The 8,886-nt window shown below is 59.2% G+C and overlaps 2 protein-coding genes across 2 annotated transcripts; both read right to left on the bottom strand.

The window, feature by feature from the left end:
- Positions 1-72: 72 nt before the first annotated feature.
- LOC122457023 (maestro heat-like repeat-containing protein family member 2A) lies at positions 73-4,254 on the bottom strand. The gene is made up of 8 exons (XM_043499736.1): positions 4,138-4,254; positions 3,502-3,654; positions 2,542-3,101; positions 2,069-2,148; positions 1,411-1,525; positions 1,163-1,258; positions 571-674; positions 73-197 (listed from the first exon to the last, which is right to left on the bottom strand). The coding sequence occupies exons 4-8, from the start codon at positions 2,089-2,091 to the stop codon at positions 143-145; spliced, it is 393 nt and encodes a 130-aa protein (XP_043355671.1). The 5' UTR covers positions 2,092-2,148; positions 2,542-3,101; positions 3,502-3,654; positions 4,138-4,254; the 3' UTR covers positions 73-142.
- A 789-nt stretch (positions 4,255-5,043) lies between these two features.
- LOC122457018 (maestro heat-like repeat-containing protein family member 2A) lies at positions 5,044-8,512 on the bottom strand. Its single transcript, XM_043499717.1, has 4 exons — positions 8,379-8,512; positions 7,828-7,868; positions 6,296-6,437; positions 5,044-5,087 (listed from the first exon to the last, which is right to left on the bottom strand). The coding sequence occupies exons 1-4, from the start codon at positions 8,461-8,463 to the stop codon at positions 5,044-5,046; spliced, it is 312 nt and encodes a 103-aa protein (XP_043355652.1). The 5' UTR covers positions 8,464-8,512.
- Between the last annotated feature and the right edge of the window lie 374 nt (positions 8,513-8,886).

Below are 8,886 nucleotides of genomic sequence, written 5' to 3'. Positions count from 1 at the left end.
TTCGCCCCATGACACCCCGGGCCATGCCCTCTATTCGCCCCAGGGCACCCACTGCCCCTGAGGCCTCCGCATCTTGTATGTCTAGCAGGCACCTGATAGCATCCCCTGCACCCTGGAGGATGCTGCCCAGTGAGTCATAGGTCTAGGGGGCCCAGCGTCCCAGCCAGGGTGCTGAACTGGCTAAGAGGAATCTGTGTCTGGTTGGGAAAAGAAAAAGAGAACAATGAATGGGCTTCACCTGGGTGCAATCAGCCCCTCGCCTCACCTTGGCCCAGGATCTGGTCCATACCAGACAGTGACCTCACTCTGGCAACAGTTGCCTTCTCCCAGGGACCAGCCTGACTGCTCCTGAGAGCAGGCCCTTTCCCCACAGGGGCTGAGTGTGCCCACATCCAGAGAGGTACCGAGGGGCTGCCCCCAGGCCACTCTGCTGTGCGGGGGCTGCTGGGGTCCAGGGATCCTGCTCTGCCCTTCCCCATATGGGACCCATGGGGATATCCTCTGCCTCTGCCCCTGTTCCTGAGCTGGCTGCAGGCAGGCACTGGGCCAGGCGGATGGGGCGGTACTCACGGTAATGGTAACCATCTGGAGATATCCCTCAGCAGGTGGGTGCTGACCCGCATGGCACGTGCATGCTCCCACACCTGCTCCGACACCCGCCATCTCTGCAGGAGCTGTGGGCAGAGCAGGACAATGAGCAAACCCCCCACCAATTGCACCTGGGGGAGGAGGGGCCCAGCGAGGGTGGGGAATGGAACCTAGAGAGGCCTCCGCATGGCACCTTCTGGGCCATGCCCGGAGCAGTGCTTAGCTCCCAGCCCCCTGAAGGGGAAGGAGAAGGGGCTGGGCAGAAAGCCTGTGGCTCCTCTCCCCCCCGTGGTGCAGGTCTTCAAAGGAATGGAGACCAGGAAAGTGGGGGCAGTCCAACTGCACTTCCCTCTGCGGTGCAGTGCTCCAGGGAGTGTTTTTGCCAAGACAAGGAGGTTTTTCTGTGTGGTCCTTCCAACTTCTAGCTCCTGTCTGAAATGAGCCCCATGTTGGGCAAAGGCTGAGCCTGACCCTCCCAGACCCCGGGCACCCCCCAGGGGACCCTGAGGTGACAGAGGCCATGAAGGAGTCTGGACAGATGGACAGGAGACCTCCCTGCCCAGCCCCCACTCACCCGGAAGGTTCCCTGGAGTCGCTCTGGCATCTCATCCTCATCCAGCAACATCTCCATTAGTCCTTCTAGGGTGGCCATGGTGCTGGCATAAAGAGTCTGCAACCCAGAGGGAGGAGTGAGGCCCTGGTGGGGCTGGCAAGGGGCAGAGGGGGCTGGTACCTAGGCCCAGCCCTCAGGGGAGTGATGCCTAGGCACCATGACCCTGCGGGGGTGCCTGGTCGGGGCAGGGAGGACGGGCTTTCACATACCTGGATGGGCCCCACATCTGCAGTGAACTCCTGGGGAGGCAGGGAGAAGACACTATCAAGACACTGCTCCATCAACTCCTGATTCTTTCCGCAGCTCAGTGGCTGCTTCACTTTACTGGCAGGAGAGAGCATGGCAGGTGGTGTTAGAGGCAGGGCATTCCCTTGCTGGTGGGCATAGAGAGACACACAGACCTCTCCAGGCCAACACCGCTTCCCCCTGCTTCCTTCCCTGCCACATTCCTTCCCTTCCCTTCCCTTCCCCTGGGGCTCCCCCAGTGCCCCCATCCCTGCCCCCTCTCCCCAGGGTTCTCCCCTTGCTCTCTCGGATGTGCAGGGGTTGGTCTGCCAGCAGGCAGGGGCTCTGTGCCCAACAGGGCTCTCCTGCGGAGATCAGGAGCAATCTGCAGTGGTCTGAGTGCCAGTGATCTCGACAGGACTTTTTCAGCTCTGGGGCCCAAGCCACCCTGGGAACTGATCCCCTGGCTCTAGGAAGGCTGGGCAGCTCTCCCCACACTAGTTCCACCATGGGGGTCAGTCTCCTGCTTCATATGCTGCCCTGCACAGCCCACGTCAGGGCTCGCCCATGCTAGTCACCATGAGTAAGGATGACCAAAGTGCCAGCTGGCATGGAGGGGGCTAGGGGCAGAGCAATACCCACCTCAGGTGCCTGATGGCCACCATTGCCTCCTGACGAACTGTGGAGAGCAGGGAGCTCCGTGGTTCAGTCTTAATGATCTCCTGAAGTACACACAGAGAGACCAAGAACATGGGGGGAGGCCATTGTATCCCTGGGGGTGACAATGGGACTCCCCCGCCCCCTGGGGGACTGACATAATGCCCAGAATTGTTGGCGGGGGAGGAAGGGCTGATGGAACTTCCCGGTGCCCATGGGACTGCATCCCCTGACCCCAAGCCAGCCCTTGCGTCCTGCCAGCAGCCTCAGGGCAGGTTTGGACAGCGTTTGGATGACCTCCAGAGAGCAGCCCACTCCCCAGTTACTCCCAAGGACACAGTTATCCAGTTCTATCCCAGAGCCCTAGCCTGCTGGAGCCAGGGCAATGAGACTCCAGCTCAGGGCAATCCTGAGGCCATGAGGCTGCTCCCCCAGGACTGGGGATCCTCCCCACTCACCAGCAGCTGGCTGAGCAGCACCTGTTTGTGGGGAAGCTGGTGGGGTTGGGATTCCCCGCTTCTCTGGATGGCCAGGCTGACTGCGGAGACGCTCTCAATGAAACGCAGAGTAAGGGCTGTGTCCTACATCCTCGCAGAGAGGAGAGTGGGAATGAGACTTGGACGCAGCCTCCCGACCCAGGGGTTTGGGGTGAGTACAGGCTCCCAGTCCAGGGATGCCCTCCCCACCCAGGAGAGGACTCTGGCCACCCCGCCACTCCCCTTTGGGAAGGGCCCAAAGTCATATGGCACCCAGATGGGGTGAGGCCCAGAAGCTTATGAATACCCCCACTCCACAGAAGAGAACCAGATTCATGGAACAGCAGCATAAACTAGTCCCATGCACCAGCATCCCCAGGGCTGAGACTGAGCCTGGCTGCCTGCAGCCCACAGCCTGGCCCAGCCCCAGCCTTCCCGCAATTCATGCGGGATGCCCTGGCCCGAGCTTCATGGGCCCTGGGGAACACACTGGAATCATACTCGCTGCTCGTTACCATCTGCCTGGTGTTTAGTCCCAGCGCCTGAAAAACAAAATGGGAGCAGCTGTCAGACATCAGCACTGAAGCCTCCCGGGATAAGCCAGGGCCCCCAGAGCCACCTCCCCCTGTGGGGGGGCAGCATGGAGCCAAGCTCATTGTGCCAGGGGGCCCTCAGACCCATCTCCCTCTGGTCCCTGTGCAGGTTTAAAGCTATATGGCCAGAGGGCCCTAAGGTGAGCAGGGCCCCAGCTGTCTCCTTCCATCCCCGCTATCCTCCCATCAATCCATCTCGCCCCCCGCGGCTGCCCTGGACTCATCAGTGACCCCTTCAATCCATGGTGCCCTCACCCCACGGCCTGAGACCCAATCCTGTGAGGTCCTGGGAGCCCAGTCTCAGAGGGCAGATGACAGGGAGGCTGGGACCAACCACTGCGGCAGGTACCTGGGAGCTGGTGCTGTAATGGTGCAGGATTTTGGGTACAATCTCGTCCACCAGTCGAGGGAGCAGCTGCTGGGGGGGCGCCTGGGCTCCTGCACTGCGGTAGAACAGCAGGAGGGCGCTCTTCACTCCGTCCCTTTCCCATGGGGTCAGGCCCTGGAGCAACGAAGAGAAGAGCAGGGACGTCCCTGGGGAAAGGCCTTTCCCTCCCCAGCTCCAGAGGCCCTGGACAGGCATTTCCTTGGGGCTCATGGGCTGGGAAGATTGTTCCCTAGATTCTGTACACATTGTCCCATCCCCCTGACCCTGTCCAGCGCCAAACCCCCCAAGAACAAACCTCTGGCTTCCGATACACTCCCCACATGCCCCGGGGGTGATCCCCAAGCCTCATCCCTGCCTACTTAACAAGTTCCCTCAGGTGATCCCCCCCACGTGGCTACAGAGTGGCTCCATGTCCCAACCCAGACAGCGTCAGAACCATGGTTCTGGCTGGGCCAGCCTTGGGCTCTGACAATCAGAAACTTGGCTAATCCAGCCCAGCCCTTCTGCACCATGCGCCTGTGCCTTACTGACCTGGACACCAGCCGACAGCCCCATGTAGGCAGGGTTGGGAGCTAGGAGAAGGTGGGGTGCTGTAACCTTGCACAGGCTGAGATGCCAGGAATCCTCCCCCTCTGCCATTTCCTCCTCAAAGTTGCCCAGAGCTCTCAGGATGGCATCCAGATGGTCCCTGGCACAGAGCTGCAGGCAGGAGCCAAGGCACAGGGAGCAAGAGCTCGGGGTCAGTCGAGACCCATCAGCAACTTCCCGGGCCCAGCGCTGCCAGCCCCAGCCAGTCTCCCCAGTCCCCGGGCCCAGCGCTGCCAGCCCCAGCCAGTCTCCCCGGGCCCAGCGCTCCAGTCACTCCCTAGTCACTCCCAGGAGCTCCAATCACACACCAAGGCCACAGGCCTCTGCCTGGGGAAAAGGCCCTCCAGAGCTGCTGGGTGCCCTGGGGTGCAGGTGGTCTCAGCCCCTCACCTCCGTCTCTGCACCATTCAGATAGTCAGCCATGCGCAGCAGCTCCTGGAGCCGCCCTGTCACTGCAGCCACATCCTTGCCCATGGCCAGGGCTGTGCCCAGCACCTTGCAGAGGAAAGCCTGAAAGAGAGTCCGGGGGGGGGATCAGCCCCAGCGTCGGGGAGGGTGGTCTGTGCCATTGCTGGGGCGAAGGCCACACAAGCTGGGCCAGAATCAGGACCTCTAGCTTCAGGTCGGGGCTGGCCCCACATGCACAAGGGGAATTGCAGGGCTTGGTCTCACTGGTGTGGAACTACCCCAGCGCCCCCTGCCCCTCCCTAGAGCCCCCCAGCACCAGAGAGGCCTTCTCTGGGAACTGACCTTCTCCACAGAGCCGCTGGCATAGCTACCCATCTGCCGGCCCAGCTCCTGGCTCAGATCCTGGCTCCAGCCGCCCTCTTTGCTCCTCCCCAAGGTCTTTTGGAGGAACTGTGTGGAATGGAGCTGAAGGGGGGTCATTTAGAGGCAGAGTCTCCTCCCCTGCTCTCACCCACATGAGGGATCCTGGCCTCCAGCCCAGATGGAGGACACTGGGGCCAGCATCGAGTGAGCTCAGCTCAGGGGCTTCCAGATGCCACTCCCAATGCAGGGACTCCCCCCCACAGATAAACGCAAGGGGGCTCTCACCACTGGGCACTGAGGAGCTGGGCATTTTAGAACTGGCAGAGCAAGGGTGCTAAATTACCTGCTGGGGCAACTCTCTTGACCACAAGGGGTGGCAGCAGGGACAGCCCTGGCCAGGATCTAATGTTCACTTCCATAGCGCTGCTCTTCCCAATGCTCTTTCCAGCAACACACGGGAACCTCCTTTTCAGTGAAATGCAACCCCCTCTGGGGTGGAGAGTGGCAGCTGCTTAACAGCCCAACAGTGGGTGGGGGCAACAGGAAATTCTGGCCAAGGACACCAGGCCACACTCCAACTCTCTAACCCAGGTCCCTCCATGAGGAACTAGCCCAGGACTGTTCCACTCTGGGGCTGGGAGAATGAACAGAAGTCCTCGTGTTACCTCCAACAGCTTGTGCTCCCACGCGGTCTGGTCCAGAGAGAACTTGCTATGTCCGAGAGAGAGGACTGGCCATTAACAAAGCACTCCACAGATTCCCTTCTGGATCCCCTTGACTCCACTGGGGTTCCATCTGCATTGGCATCCTGCCCTTCCCAGGGGACCCTACACCAGGGTCCCATCCACACTGGAGCTCCTGCCCTTCCCATTGTGCAGGTCCCTACATGGGGTCCCATCTGCTCTGGAGTTCCTGCCATTCCAGCCATGCATGGTGGATCTCTACACAGGGGTCCCATCCATACCGGAGTTCCTGCCCTTCCTCCCATGACAGAAGTACCCTATTCCAACGTGGCATGGCCTCATAGGGAACACATGTCCCATCTGGGTTTCCCAGGAGCCAACCCTAGCCAGTCTGGTCACAGGGTGCTGGCTGTGCCCTCAGCAGCTCTCTCTCTCACAGCTCAGCTCTGCTCACACCTCATTCTCCCGCTCCGTTCCTCACTCTGCTTGCTCACCGATTATTTTCTTGACCCCTCTCTACAGATCCATCCCAACCCCTGCCATGGGACATCCGGGAACCTAACCACGCAGCAGGAGGCTGCAGGTGTGACAATCCAAGAGGCCTTGTGCTCTCCCTGGCTCCACTGCTGCTGATAGGAAAGGGCATTGGCAAGATGGTGCCATCTGCTGCTCTCCCTTTGCCCATCCAAGCTGCTCCCATCCCCACCCCTTACCGTCATGAAACTGGACCTTGGCCGGAATCTCCATCCACCACTGCCCGGCCTCGTCCCCATACAGCTCAGGGCGCAGGGCATTCAGCAGGAGCAGCGCAGCCACTCCGCATCCTTCTCCCTTGAAGGGGGATGCTGACAGCACCTGAGAAGGAAAAGGAGGTGATTTGCACCAGCTGAGCCCCCTCCATACTGGGGAGGGTAGAGAATGGGCCCAGGTCAGCATAGGGCCCATGCAAGAAACATGTGCTGAGCGTCTTCCTCCTGAACAAGGGGCCCAGTAGGTGGAGTCAGGGAGGGGGCACAAGGATGTCCCCATATGGGCAGCTCTAGATAAGGGACCCCATCATGGCTGCCCCTTCCTCCAGGGCAATGAGGACCTGAGACTTGCAGGGGCTACTCCCCAGTGATGGGCCCACCCTCAGTGTGAGCGTAACAATGCTGGTTCTGGCGGGACGCAACGGAGAGTGCCAATTCAGGACAAATTGCTTAAAGCAGGGCAGTTACAGACCAAGGCTGGGGTTTTTCTACCTCTAAGGCAAACCAAACCAGCCAAACAGAGCTGACTTTGGTCTCACACCGCTGGCTAACCACAAGTCATACAAGCAATTCCCTTAGACACTCCAGTTTCCCAGAATCTCCACCAGTGCCATTCGTTATGGGGACAAATGGTTATGAAAACCAATACCCCAGTAAAAGAAAAAAGGTTCTCTTGATCCCAAAGGATCAAGCCCCAGACCCAGATCAATATACAAATCAGATCTTACCCACAAATCATGCTGTTGCCAATCCTTTAGAATCTAAAATCCAAAGATTTATTCATAAAAGGAAAGAAATATAAATGAGAGCTAGAATTGGTTAAATGGGATCAATTACATACAGTAATGGCCAAGTTCTTGGTTCAGGCTTGCAGCAGTGATAGAATAAACTGCAGGTTCAAATCAAGTCTCTGGAGAACATCCACAGCTGGGATGGGTCTTCAGTCCTTTGTTCAAAGCTTCAGTGTAGCAAAGTTCCTCCAGAGGTAAGAAGCAGGATTGAAGACAAGATGGAGGAGCTGCAGCAGCTTTTTATAGTCTCTTGCCATGTGGTCTGTCTTTCTTTGTCCCAAAGACAAGCTGCCCATCACATGGCCTGGAAAACCCTCAGAGTTCTGTCCATAGGCAAGTCCCTGCACACCTTGCTGAGTCCCAAGGCATGTCTGCCTTCTCTCAATTGGTCAGTTGTGTAGCTGATGGTCCTTAATGGGCCACCAAGCAGGCTAGGCAGAGCTGACACCAACATGTCTAGAGTGTTCCCCAGAAGCATAGCACAGGTTTGAAATACAGACAGTGTAGAACCAATATTCATAACTTTTAACTATAAAAATGATACACATATAGTCAGCATAATCATAACCAGCAAACCATAACCTTGTCTTTGACACCTCATTTGACCCCCTATATACAAGATTTGGTGCCACTATAGGACTTTGGTTGCAACAATGATCTATACGGTCCCAGCTTATGTCAATAACATCACAGTGAGTCACTCACCAGGAGCCGGGGCAGCAGCTGCTGTGGAGTCGGAGATGCCACTGGGAAAAGATGGAAAAAAAGCTGTGAGCAGTTAAGTTTGGGGCACTGCTCTTCCAGAGCCAGTGTGCCCTCCTGATGGGGGCGGGGCCATCTGGATCAGTGGGACAGGGTTTTGCATCTCCCCTGCTGCCCAGGCTGCTCCATGACCCCCATGCCACACGGGGGGATTGGCTGGAACCTAGACAAGGGCAGAGCATCGGGGCAGCCACTAGCAGAGCTGTGCTGGGGGTAGAGATTGGTATCTCTGACCAGCAGCAGCACTGCAGAGCACATGCAGAGGTGCAGACAGGTGGCCTTCTCCCCCAGGGATTGCCCTCATGACCCCCATGCCGCCCCTGCCTCTGCATCCCATGGAGAACAGCTCCCATTGTGCAGTGGGAGAGGCCTCTAAGGGCTCCCTGGGGCCTGCCCTCCCCTAGCAGATCCCCACTGATATCCCAGGGCCCCCATGCCCATGACTGGGGCAGCTTGGGGCTGTGATACCAGGGGCTGAACATTGCTGCACTGACCTGGCTCCCTGCAGTCGTGGGCTGCTTGTCTGTGCTGCTGCCACTTCTCGGCCAGGATCCTCAGGCAGCGGCACAGGGGGGTCATGGAATCAGTAGGGGGTGCGGATAACGTACCCCAGGAGCCGTGCCCACAGCTCCTGCAGAGACAAGGGTGAGAGAGCCCAGGGCTAGGTGAATCCTGCTCCTCCAGCTCCCCCAACCAGTCTTAGCCCCTGTCCCTGCTGGTGGACTGACTCATCGCTCCTTTCAGAGCCCCTCTATGGCCCTCCCGTTCCCCCACTCAGAGCCCCGCTCTGCCCTCCCCATCCCCCCTCAGAGCCCCTCAGAGCCCTGCCCCTCTCCCTCAGAGCCCCTCCCTGCCTCTCCCCCCCCTTAGAGCCCTGCTCTGCCCCTCACCCTCCCCCCCAGAGCCCCGCCCTGCCCCCCCCTCAGAGCCCCTCTATGCCCCTCCCCCCTCAGAGCCTCTCTATGCCGCTCCCCCTGCCCCCTCAAACCCCCTCTATGTTCC

Source organism: Dermochelys coriacea, chromosome 17 (assembly GCF_009764565.3).
Source record: "Dermochelys coriacea isolate rDerCor1 chromosome 17, rDerCor1.pri.v4, whole genome shotgun sequence".
NCBI classification, from domain to species: Eukaryota; Metazoa; Chordata; order Testudines; family Dermochelyidae; genus Dermochelys; species Dermochelys coriacea.
The sequence above is the reverse complement of the archived record's forward strand: the minus strand, read 5'-3'. Positions and strand labels throughout refer to the sequence as shown.